General features: G+C 39.7%; 1 protein-coding gene across 8 annotated transcripts in view; it reads left to right on the top strand.

Moving 5' to 3' along the window:
• Positions 1-511: 511 nt before the first annotated feature.
• LOC145434058 (uncharacterized) overlaps positions 512-13,954 on the top strand; it is a 148,710-nt gene continuing 135,267 nt past the window's right edge. For 2 of the 8 annotated variants that reach the window (XM_080311368.1, XM_080311392.1), the window contains exons 1-2: positions 3,679-3,812; positions 8,556-9,395. In XM_080311368.1, coding sequence (XP_080167494.1) covers positions 3,695-3,812; positions 8,556-9,395 — 958 coding nt within the window. In that variant the 5' untranslated portion in view covers positions 3,679-3,694. The other 6 variants (XM_080311399.1, XM_080311410.1, XM_080311405.1 and 3 more) reach the window with 6 other exon arrangements.

A 13,954-nucleotide genomic window follows, 5' to 3' on the forward strand; every position in this document is an offset into this window, starting at 1 on the left:
CCTAATTTTATTCCCCGTGGATGATTTTCGGATCAATTTCACACATATCTCGTACCGACATAGGCTATATCTCTTCACGAGGCCTACGATAACTTAAGTTATCGTACAGTAATACACAATATTAGGATTTGCCATCATATAATTGGTCACCATGAGGAATTAGATTACACGAGGTGTATGTGCGAAGTCATACTGTAATGCTTACGCAACAAATTGCACAGATGATAAAGCACCAACATGCTTGAGTAACGATCGATTACTACCAATGACATACAAGCTAATTAGTAAAAACTACATTGGAATAATAGAGTAAGGTAAAAATTTGTGCGGGACTAAAATATTACGGCCAACGAAGATATCCAAGATCACTGACAATATAAATGGAAGTCTTTGTAACATATGGTTTAAACAATACAACAAAACCATCTCGCTCTCTAACAATACTAGGATGTTTGGAATTGGATGTCCATTGTAGAGATTTGAAGACTTGAATAAAACGGTGGGTGTATAGTTTCGAAGGTATATGGTGTTGAGCTGTTACTCCTTTTGTCGATCTATGCCGCAGGCCCGCAGTATATATATATATATTATATGCCGATCGTGTGCGGTTTGACAGCGTAGTGGTTGACTAAATACAAGCAGCAGATATCACGAAAACGTACCAAATAGTATAGGCCTATGGATTATTAGGACAAGACGCTTCATCAGGCCACCGTTGGATTAGGCTAGCAGTCAGATCAAGGTAAGAGTTGCACTTTGAGATGATATTTGTTATTGCTTGCACAAAAAATTAAGTCCTATAGCATCATTCAACCTTATTTTCAGTGATGGCTGAGAATCACTGACATATACAGATACTGTTGGTTATGCATTACAGATATATACTTATATACATTAGGCCCTAAAGAAAGTAACAGAGATTTTGCGAACGTTCTGTTCATCTTCGTGTTTTGAATGAGAACCTGAATCACCTTCGTTGTAAGAACTATAGTAGCTTATTCGCTATGAATATTTTTAGGAAATGTGAGAAAATCGCAGAAATCGTAAGAATATTGATAAGATCTCGTTGATGTTGGGTTCCTGAACTCGCTGCATCAGGGAGGCAGCAATAAATGAAATTCAACAGAAAACTAAGATGAAAATTGTATCACCAAAAACTATGCTGATTCTAAATAATGTCATGCCACTTCTTCTACTTGCTTCAGATAAAAACCGTCGAAAACAAGATCATGAACTTTATATCGTCACGCGCGATAGGAAAACCAACCACGTCCAACGCAACCGACCAGATTCTTAATTCAAGCGGTATGTAATCGTCATGAGCCGCACAACAAAATTTGGTGGAAATGAGAGTCCCTTATATAAAACGAAACCTAACTCCAGATTGGCCGAAAAGGTAATAAAACATAATGATATCGCATATCGATTGCGCCATTTACAACATGCCGGCGTATTTTGATAAAAAACTATTATACAGAGGCAACATACATGAATTTGTGATCGAATTAGCATTCCAAAGTCGTGTGTTCGCTTTCAAATTTGTGTTTTCGAGGATCTTTTCCAGTTGCGTGGCCAAAAAAAAAATTGGATGTGCTAGACATATATTTGATGAGTACCAGACCCCAACCCGAAAAAATATTATTTATTATAATATAATTAAAAATACGGTCATGGGCCTCCACTGGGCGATCAAAATATATATTGTGTATACTCTTTATACATACATTTCGCAGAAACATATGAATATACCCTTTTCGCGCCAACCAAGTTACGCGATTGACGAACGAGGTGGTTTAGGTTATGGCAAACGCAATACTAACATGTTCAAGTTCATGTATATTGGCATATTGGCCCAAAATCTTATGAAATATTAACGTGACCACTGCCTATTGTTCCTAACTAAATTTGTGGGAGCACATGAGTCATTTTATCACCTGGTTTCGTCAACACGCCTCGAATTAAAATTCGAATCTCTCGAGGGTTTGCAGTTGCACGATCACCATTATCCTGACGACTAGAGTATAGAAGGGAAAATAACGCTTTAAACGAATCTTAGCATAGAGACCTTCAATTTGGCGTAGTGATATCCAGACAAGTCAATAGTCACTTCAATTACGAGGAGAGAAGCCGATTCAACCATACGGCTCCATGGCTGATGGTGGATCGCCAAACGTCATCTCTTTAAACGGGATGAATGCTGAAAAAGTCGTCATCGTGCAGGGAAACACTGGCAGGTGAGTTATATCGCATAAATGAAGCGCATGTAATTATATTATCCAACTGTTACAAACCCTATCATCAGACCAAATCAAGTAAACAAGAACAGAAGGAACAACAACAGGGCAAAGGGGAATAAAGGTTAAGTAACGATGTTAAATCTCTCCATATCATGATTTAGATAAGTGGTTCGTAAACATTTTAGCGCGAGACGCAAATCTGAATTTTATTGTCATGTTTTGACCCAAGCTTCCCACATCTAAACAAATACATTTCTAATGTGAGTGCTCTAGGGGAGGATGTAGAAAAGAGAGTACCTGCAGACAACAGTTTGTACGCAACACAGTTCTATGGATTCACTTCAAAAAACCATTGCTACAGTGAGGTAGATGTCACATGATATTTCTCATTGATATTAATACTAATGCACAATTCTTGTACTGTGGTCTATGACCCAGTTGTACGCACATAAATGATACCCGAACTTTGTCTATTATATATAATTATTAGATCGTGTAACACGACAGTCTGCACATTTTCATGATAAATCCATATTGTCGTGACAACTTTTCTGTGCTTGTCGTTAATTGGCTCTAGTACCAGGGTTGTAACCAAGTCACAAGGCTCCGAGTCACAAGTCAATCTCACTTTTATATTTTTGACTCGAGTCAAGTCGAGTCATTTTCAATTCCCTCCGAGTCAAGTCCGAGTCCAAGTCAGCAAACAGAGGATCGAGTCCGAGTCATGGTATTATGACTCGAGTCCGAGTCCAAGTCATTGTGTTGACTGCTCAGTTTCCGGTTGAAGTCTTCCTAAACTCACTTTTTACCTCTGTTTTGTGATATTGAATGGTTCGCATTTATAATATATCAATTTTACTCACTTTTAGCAGTTTCTGGTCGCATTTTCAAGCACCAGTACTACCAAACGAAATCCCAATAGTGTGTTGGCTTCGAAATGACAATGAAATGTCGGTCTTGGCCGTCTGAATCTCGAGTCAATGACTTGCTTCGAGTCATGCGCAATGACTCGAGCCCAAGTCGAGTCAATACACAGATTGACTCGAGTCGATTCAATTCAGTATTTTGAGAAAATGACTCGAGTCGAGTCGAGTCATCTGAAAATCGTGACTCGAGTCTGACTCGAGTCATTACAACCCTGTCTAGTACCCAACGCAATAGCCTTGGATATGCAATTGTGTAGCAGTTTCCCACATGAGACCGTGCGAAGCGCAAAGAAGCAGTCTCGGGATTTCAGCAATTATTACATACATATTTTAAGCGATCGCTTTGGTGGGGTCACCGCTGATCAACGGCCAATTGATTCCGTTGTAAAAATTCAATCTCAGATCCAAGTTATGCGGGATTGGAATCCGACGGTCGGCCTGTATATACGAAACCAGCAATGGGAGTAGATCAACATCAACTGCAAAGGGTATCCGTTCGCCTGTGAAACCAGGTATATTGATATATTGTGAATGCGTATTCCACTAAATGAATATATAGCAGATGTCAGAATGGAATTTATCTTTGTAGCAGATCCCATAGGTCATGAAATGACACGAATGGACAAAAAGACCTTCGAACCAGAAGCAGGTGACTACATGGATATGATAGATAGAGGATAATAAAATACATAAAAATGTAGTGTAATTAGCCATATTTACTTGAGTATGCACTATTAGGAAACGGAGAAATACCTAGTATAGTGATGGCGCGAATGTTCGGCTCATGTTTTCGCAATGCGAATGTGAATCTCGGTAATTCGGATTCTTTCGCTCACAAACGAACTTGTTATTGAAATGAAAGTAACTTCCAGTAACGTCAACGTCAGTGCTCAAAATTCTTTTAGAGCAAAAATTACATCCAACATAATCTAATATAATCCTCCAAGCGTTCAATAATACACTGGTTTTCGATAATTTGACTTGAAAAGATTTTGTGTTTCTGGATTATAAGATAACTCGTTTCGACCATCACCATGTGCTTGGTGATGAACTGGGCCGGACAGAGATCATGACAATATATTCCGCTGCAATGACAGAGTTAGTTTTACGCTGTATATGATATTTACGGTACGTTGTGAAACATTGTGCATGAGATCAAGAACCATCCTTGAATCTTTATTATTTGGAATGAGTGCTTATATGCCTACTGGATCAAATAAATGACCTCAGCTATGATACAACGTGACAACTAGGTCGCCCTAGGAACATCCTATGATAACACGTCCGCTGAGGTAATATCGATATGACTAATGTTACGAATGACACCAGTTGGATTTTATTTGTTGAGTATCGACTATACCCCTGGGGCACGGAATGAAAATCAAACCAGCTTTCTAATGCTAATATAGTTGAGAAAATTCGACACAATTAATCCGAAATCTTTCAAATCAAATTTTCACCGTCGCGTTCGAGAGTTCAATGCAAATAAATATAGACATGGATATAAAGCACGTTAACTTGTATGAATAAATGGTCAGAGAGGGTAACGAAGCTCGATTTTGCTATAACACTGATATCTAGACATAAATTTCAGATGACTCAAAATGACTCCTGTGTTGAGAGAAACGAAATTGATGAGTGGCAATCTTGAATCAATTCATAAATAACTGCTTATAGATAGGCTGGGCAAAATCGAGTACCTGAGTGATTCGATTCAGAATCACGTATTATACTTCGAGTCGAGTCGAGTATTCGAGTATCACCAGGCCGTGTTATTTTTGGCATTTCAGGAGCCAGATGCCAAAACTGCCAAAAATAAAAATTTGAAAATGCCAAAAATAAGCAATTTTTGGCATATGCCAAAAATAACACGGCCTGCCAAATAGTGTATTTCGTTCATGGTGTTGTGTTACCAGGACCGCGTTACAAGCGAGAAGAGCGTTTGTGAAAGGCAGGTTTCTTAATCAGCGTTCAGCCCACCCATTAGGGGTGAAAGCATGGTGTCCTAAATGGTGTGGGCACAGCGAGATTGAACAACTGACTTCATTTGGTTTACGTCATACTTTCCACTTGTCCAAAGGCAATTTTACGACCATTTTTGACCGGCTTGTCGAGCGCTAAATATGATAAAACGGGTATCAATGAGAAGCTGCCGCAGTACTGATTATTAAAATATAAATTATATTCTGCTCATGGAACTGGAACCCCCAAAATCAACCACGATTTTTGCATTGTGATGGAGTTGAACATTGTGACGCAACAAACTGTCTGGCTATTTCTGAGCGGCATAGTCTCGTTTTGCCAGACAGTCTTGTTACGTCAATGTTTTTAAAAAAGCTATAACCTTCCCAGGACTCTTCCATGCGAGTTGGTAATATTAAAGCCACCTAAAGTGACAAAAGTCCTCTGAAAATATATCGGTAGACTGAAGGAGAAATGATAGTCGGGCTACTAAATAGAATGTGTTGAGATAGACAACACAGGAAACGCCTGGAAAAGGATCGGGAAGAAAATTCTTTCCGCGAGGAGATCGATGGCACTGGCGAAGTGAACTCTTTTCATGATGCATGGAAGCCGGTTCGGCCCTCCAAAGATTTTGAAGCTCTGAAAACCTTTTGTGGATGACTGGCAATATTTTTTCCCTCAACGGCTACTGTTGAAATCGATATTTCCCAGATTCGCTGGGCGAGAAATGAATTTAGGAGAAACTTAGCTGACCTGAGTTTAGAAACACTGTTACAGTGCAAACGATTTAAGTCCATTCAACAGCTGTAACAATCAGCTGTTGAGCGTGTTTGTTAGGCTTTTTTTTCTTTTTTTTTGCTGATTGGCACCGATGGATACTGCACATTTTGTGGTTTATTTTGATATTATTAACTTATGAAATCGTTAGGTTTTTTCTTCTTCTTATTGTTTGTTGGCACTGATTTTACGTGGATGCTGCACATTATGTGGTGTCTTGTGACAAACTAGCCCAAAAAAAGCGTTTCTGTGACTAATTCGAGGCTGAAACTATCTATTTAGAGGACGATGCCAAAACTGCCAAAAATAAAAATCGAAAAATGCCAAAAATAAGTTATTTTTGGCAGTTTTGGCATATGCCAAAAATAACACGGCCTGAGTATCACTGATTATGACGTAATAATGGTGTATAAAATTTCATGCTTCAAATATTTACCTTTTATGCTACCACAAAGAATATTATGCCTGTAATCCGTCACATTACCGATACTTTCGTATTATTTCGACTCAGCCGATTTCATTTCACTTTGTAACAATGTTGTGGGAGGATCATGACTTCGGAAATATGTTATTTCCAGTAAAGTTCGTAGCTTTGTACCATGATTCGTATGCTACGATACGCCCTATCAAGGTTTCAAGGCTTCCACAGTGTAAAATGGTATCGAAACCATAATTCTCGGCGATAAAATAACTTTCAGTGGCGAGGGGCGTAAACTTCAGCCTACTCGAAAAAATCGTATTTTGCTACTCGACTCGAATCATTAAAGTAATTACTCGATTCAGATTCGAGTACTCGAATCGTTGTGCCCAGCCCTACTTATAGATAAGAATTCCACTGTATCGACCTGTATCAATCGTTTGATGCTGATATTCGTGTTCTCCAGCCATTGATAAAATTTTCGCCGTTTGTATCGGTTCGCTGCATCGGAAAAACTTACAGGCACCTTGTCGACAAACTCAAATCATCATAGAAAACTGACGCAACACGCGAAACACTGAAACACGTGACCGTGTGGTTGGACAACGTGATAACGTTTGATATTTAGTTCGTTTCGTGAGCAGATATGGTAAATTCCATAGCTGGAAATCCGAGCGCAAAAACATATGAAAGCTAGTCCAAATAAATGCTAGTGTCTATTTCTGTCATTATTATTGGAATCGGTCAGGGCGCTGGGACTCCCCAGAATAGCCTGAACATTCGAAAATATGGGAATTAGGGCGGTGCAATACAATGACAAATTGCTCCAATAGTCCAGATAAATGCAGACTGTTACCCCCAACAGCGATTTCTTGGAGCCACAGTGCCCCCAGATACGGAATCAATAACCCGCTGCGCCTCTGCTTTGTTTGTTTTGTTTAGGGGTATATTCATGGTGTTTGTCGACTACTATTGTTATTTACACCAGACCAATATTCTCCATTTTCATTCCGTAACTGCCGACCTGTAGCACGGCCCACTTCTTGGCTTTTTGTAAGACACCGCTTATGCGCATGAGATGGCGTGGAGGAGCCTAGATAAAACTCCAATACTTAGGTAGGAATTCTGGACACCACCTGGTTTGGACTGGAACGCGCAACCCATTGGTGATGTGGCTGCGGATTGTACCACTACGCTATCACCCAACCCTGCGCCCCAGTGATTAAATAGTAAATTGCGTGGAATAGTTGCTCCACATGCCCGGCCCCTGCGGAAATTTTCATCTATACTCGCAGACAATACAACTATTTACATTTACCGAATCGGCGAGGAAGTAGCTTTCATGCGAAATAAGTTTTTCTAAATTTTGAACTCGGGTCGTCGGGCATAGCATTGCTACAGCTGTTTACGTCGGAAACGGAAATTGCTAGTGGTGTCCGGTTTCCCAACCAATCAGTCACATGTTTAGCATCTATTCGATGGTAAGCATTCTATTTTCTAGCACGTCCTAAAGATGTGAATATAACGTCATATAAATGGTGGACGTGATATCTTGAAATAATAAAATTCACCGTTCTGAGCTCATAACGGTGTGTGTATTTCGTAGAGTTCATGACCTTTGATAATTTGTTGACTCTTAGTTCCTAGCCGTTTCCCAGATAACATTCAGGTGTAAAGAATATGATTTAACGCTAATATGTTGAAATGATTCACATTGTAACAAACTTATAATCAGAGGTGGTCAGTAACGAAGTACTTATACTTTTTGAAGTACTTGAAGTATATTTTGCATACTCACACTACTTTTTAAGTAGTTATGATTTTAGACTACTACTTTTACTTGACAGTTTTCAGTTTTGCATGCAAAAATAAGCGTAGAATACCTACTTACTTACTTACTTGTGAACCACCACTCCTACTTCTACTCGAGTAGAAATTCCGGCGTTACTTCTACTTTTACTTGAGTAGCGACGGTGACTACTTTGACCACCTCTGCTTATAATATGGATGCTTGTATGCGTATCAGGGCATCCCTCTTACCTGTTACAAACGGAAGAGGCACTTCTACCAGCGCAAATGGAAAGTTTCATTTGGTTCTGGGTGTCATCTGAAACCTTGGGGACGTGACAACAATCCCATCTACTAAATTTTTCAATATATTAGTTGAATAAATCCATTTAGTTAACATACCCAAATAAATGAAACTGAATATCGATTTATTATTTCAATTAGAATGGATCAAGCTGTCGGACACAATCAAGATAGAGAAAAACAACCCTCTTAAAAAAGGCACAATGATCTTCAGGGGCAAGAAAAAATTCTTGAATGGATGGCATGACATGGCGATCAAATTAATTCCTCACGACCAAACAAGTTTTAAAGAAGTAGAATTCCTATTGAAGCTCGGACAACATTCTAATGTGATTCTCGTTTATGACGCGGACGTGTACCGTCAGGCCTTGACATCTTATATATACATTGTAATGGAATTTTGTCCCCAAACGCTGAAAGATTACATCGACGGATGCAAAGGGAAAAAAATTGACTTCGTAAGAAATTGGTCTTACGCGAAACAACTCGTGGAGGGTGTTGCGTATATTCACAAGCACAATATCGTGCATCGCGATATCAAACTGGAAAATATACTTTTGACGAAGTGTGGTGACTATCTTCGGGTCGCGGATTTCGGTATTAGCAAGCAGATGAAGGAAGATCAATCCGTAGCCAACATCACCTCGCGAGGAATGGGAAGTGAAGGATTCCAAGCACCGGAAATGTTAAAAAAGTGTCCCACGGCCTCTTTTTACTCAGATGCTTATTCAATCGGCATCGTCCTCAGCCTTCTTTTTTCTAATGGATATCACCCTTTTGGTTCCGATCAAAACAGATGGCGTACAAATATAATCGATCAAAAAGGACTTGACCTTTCCCATATTGTAGTTTTCGACAAACCATACACCACAAAGAGAACGGAATTGATAACACTTATCAAGCTAATCCTAATTCGCAACTCGCGTAACCGCCCTCGTCCTGCGGATATGCTGGGCAATCCATTCTTCGAGAGACCCACAGGTGAGTCATTCCGATTGCGTAAAGTTCCTCCGTGGAATGAAATCATGATAATGCGGGTAAGTCAACTGATCCCTGACCTTGGTCACAGAATATTTATCGATCAGAAATTATGCCGCGAAAATATTACGGTTCGGAACCACCTGCCTAAAGCAATCTGGAGATTTCTCTTTCGTGTTTAAAAATTTCGTCAGTGAACTGAAACGTATATATTTCTGGTTTGTTGGCCACTTATAATATTTCCAAGAAAGCAAGGTACATACCATAATTACGGAATTCTAATTTTGTCGAAACTTGGGCCCTGGGGGATGGTGAATCGTTTCTGCGTACTCCCTAAAGATCACCATAACGTGCTCGTGACGTTCTTACAACATCCTCTTTATTTATCCATTCAAAACGGGTACCATCTTGATTCAATCCTAAACTCATGCGGACCAAAACGTAGTGTCCGAGTATTACACCAGTGGTTCTCAACTGTAGGTGTCGATTGGACTGCTCAGGGGTGCCGCGAGAAAATGAGCTAAAATTATTTCCGATGACATAAAACAAGAGGGACTGTGCGTTCAAATTATGATCCGGTGTCAAATCCATGTTAGAAGTATTTTATACAGTTTGACAGCAGCCATCCCCCCCCCCCCCCCACCCCCCACCCCCAACCATCCACCGTATTTGAAGTGCAGTGTACAGATTTTCACTAAAAAATATATAGGTATACACAGGGTTGCCATCGACATGGACCAAAAAAAGGACAGTCGAAAAATTAGATAAGCATTTAAAAGCGTTTTCGTACGTACTGTGTATTTATACGAGGCGTGGCATATCATTCTTCATACTTTCGCCAGAGACAATCTGCTGCAGCAACTCCTCGTTATCAGGAAGCTTTTCATTGATCTCACGACCGCTCAGGTCTAGGTTTACCTTCACTCAGGGCCGAAACAGCACTTCGTCACCCCCACCCCCCTAAAAAAAAGCTTCTTCACCTCGCTGTGATTGGAGGCGTCAGCCAATATGGGAAAAGGCTGTACACCAAGTACAGCCAAAATCATTTTTGTCTGTATGGAGCAATATCTCCAGTAACAAGGCTTGTAGTCTTGGTCCTGGCAGAAGCAAACTACTTGCGATGTTATAATCGGGGAATATTGCGATGTGCAGTCGTTGATGAGGAATGATTGCTGGTTTTTGTCAGCATGGATTCCATGAAATGGAATGGTAATCCCAAGCTATCCTCAGCAGCAGCTGACACACTTCTTGTGTTTTGGGGTATCAATATATGTTGAAATAGCGGTCTTTTTCATATCGCCTCCAGGTCAATGACACAATTGCAAATATTGCAACTCAGATATCAGAGGAAAATGATCGAAGTTCTATAGTTGTAAAAATAAGACAAAATAAGGACGCAAGTCAAAAACAAGGACATTTCTTAGAAATAACGACGGTTGAGTTTTCCAAGACGTAGCTCTTCAAAATAAGGACAAATCTTAGACATAAGGACGATATGGCAACCCTGGATGATTTTGTGATATCGAAGTGACTCCTCCCTTCTTAAACCTTAGCGAAATTTCTGGTAAAATTTTGTTCACTCTTGCAATTTCGCGGTCCGATCAAGGCATAAAATAAATTTTAGATAATTAGCAGCCAATATGAACATGAAGAAATTATATCTCAAGATGCCAAGGTGGTTCAGAAGAATCAAGTATAGGAATATTGGAAATGAATTGATGCCATGCTTTACACACAAATATACCATGACCCAGTGGTTATCAACGTTTTTGTCATTGCGGAACCCCTTTAAACCGTCACGGACCATAAGGAACCACCCCTTCTCTAATGTTTAGTTGAACTGTACATCAATCATCGTGCAATCGTTATCTGCCATGTGTAAATATAAACTGTAGACTAGTGATAAAGATCCACAAAATGACTTTTATTGAAAATAACATTATACTATATACGTAAAACTCGGGAAGTCTTTCTGTAGCGAATTCTGACGCAGAATTTCTTTAAATACGCGGTCGTCTTGCTTGAAAATCCACGCCGTCGAATTGATATGAACGGGTGACGAAAATCCATTTCCACAATAATAGGTGTTGACGAATGTAATATTCAACCATAACGCTTCAGGCGACAATTTTGGGCATGATATATATGGCACGAACATTGACAAACGAAACATAAAACATGCAGCCTAGTCATTTATATCTAGCTGATCTTCTTGAAGTTACTTTGGAACAGCGGTTATTTATATCACAGGGGAAAATGGATTTTGGAAAACCTATTTTTTTGAAAACCCTAGCGAAACATCTCTAAACAGCAATATGTTTGTATCAGCAGGCTATTTACTAATAGATGGGTTCTCAACTTTTCATGTATAACGGGCTTCCATTTGACAACTGAAGACGCTGCGGGTCGCACTACAATATATTACTTCACTGTATGTGCCAGTCGCGTTACTGTAACTGTTTTCGTAATAGATGCCTATATCACTTTGAACTGTCCTCACCTTGGAAGATTCAGTTTTATATGAGAAGTCCGGCGATTTGGGATCATTTCTGTGCAAACCAATCAACCATTTCTCCTTTCCTATCATGGATGGAGCCCTGAACCAATAATTACAGGAGTCAGCTTTGTCAAATTGATGTTTTTCGCTGGCCCCCTTCCCGTGTTTGCTCTGCCAACAACTCCTCTGCAAATGTGTCCAGTCGAATGAAATGCACCCAGATTATCAAGTATGCAATGTATGCGGAGATGCTAGGCTAAAGTAGCCTACGCGACGACGTGTTTCAGAAACTGCGATAAAAGATAGACTGACATATCTGTTACTCTTCGGGTCACGGTTTAATCAGACAACAGCACCTTGCAATCTGTCAGGTGATGTTGTCCTTGCTACCAGTTCCGGAAATAGCGAAAATTCGCACGGTGTGTCAAAGTATTAATAACATCAGACCTTCTCCAGCAGATTAATTGGCTTTAGCGAAATACCAAGCAATTTTGAACCATGTGTCTGTACCGAGCGAGATAGTGTAATGGTTATGCGTCCAGCTTCTCGAGCGGTCGGTCGTGGGTTCGATCCAAAGACTCGAAAATTGGTATCCACAGCTTTCCTGCTATGCGCTCAGCAATCACGGATAGCATGAAATAAACGGGGGCGCAGACTAGATGACCTCATGGGGCCGCATCGCAACTCCGTCGTCAAAGCATCTCGATGGTGCAGGCGAAAAAGAATATCATATCTCTCTCTCTCTCTCTGTAACTTTGTCGGCTATTTTAACAATCACTCGAAATAGGTATTACAGCTAGCTACGTTTTTCTAATATTACGTGGATATGTATTTTTGACTGCAGATGAAACTGTCGTGATACCATTTTGAGCTATGCTAAGCTCCGTTACGACAACTGTTCTTCGAGAAATACACATAGGTTTTCCATTTACATATGATAAAACAAAGACATTGTCCCACAGACCTGATTTCATCGTTTAATATCCCTTACTCTGTTCTTGTTTCTGTTCAAACCAGTTGCGGCGAGTGAAACACTATTGGAAAGTGTACTACGCAGCGAAATCCTCTTAACCGGACCCTAGACGAATACCGATTATTATCAAAACAACAACAGTCTAAACTCAAGCATTTCAAGAAACCAAAACACATCAAAGAATGAGCAATCGGTAAACAAAACAGAGACGGTACGACAAGAGAGCTATGTAACTAAATTAATCAGTTACAGTACCGTATCATGAGTAAATGAGTTCATAATAAAGATGTTGCGGGCCGCAGGCGCAATTATCAATGAAATACTCAAATAACTGCGCTTCTACTAGTTGGGATTGATTCAAATTTGTTTTGTGTGGTTTTTGAAAACAACTCAACAATTTCATGGGGTTGATTGGAAAATTTGATTTTTTTTATTTCAAGTGCTGAATTAAGAATTTTAATTGGCTCTGCGGCCGCTTAGAACCGTTGGAATCGAACCGAAATTTGGTGTGCAGCCTTTGTTATGGTCACCTGACAATTTAATCAGTGAATGGCAGGAATCCGAAAAGTTATTTTTAAACTTCGCTAATGTAAATGTTCATTTACATACTCTCGACTCGCCACAACATGTGTGCGCATCACACAACATAAGTAATCAAACGTCAAACATCAATAATTACGATACTATATTCGAATCGAAGAGTGGTGATTATCGTCCGTCTTCTGAAATGCAATATTATCTGTTGATGAACAGACATGATGCATGACCGTGATACTCCAAATTACACTACTGTGTCTAGTATAGTGACTGGGCGCGGGAATAGCTCGTTACACAACGGCGATAAATAATTAAGATGTGAAAAAGCTTAGTGGAGTTTACAAATCAGCATGAATTAACATGAATTTTTTTACATTAGGCAATCCTTAGTCTGTCTTAGTGGAGTTTACAAATCCACATGAATCCACATGATTTTTTACGATGGAGAGTGTTATGGCAATCCTTATTCTATCTTCGTGTGTAAGTGTAATTGTGAGTATTCGGATACCAGGGCATAATTGTTTCGCTGAATATTCGTTGCACGCCACATCTCAT

This window comes from Botryllus schlosseri, chromosome 1 (genome assembly GCF_051294905.1).
Source record: "Botryllus schlosseri isolate E-star chromosome 1, Bs_hap1, whole genome shotgun sequence".
Classification (NCBI taxonomy): Eukaryota; Metazoa; Chordata; class Ascidiacea; order Stolidobranchia; family Styelidae; genus Botryllus; species Botryllus schlosseri.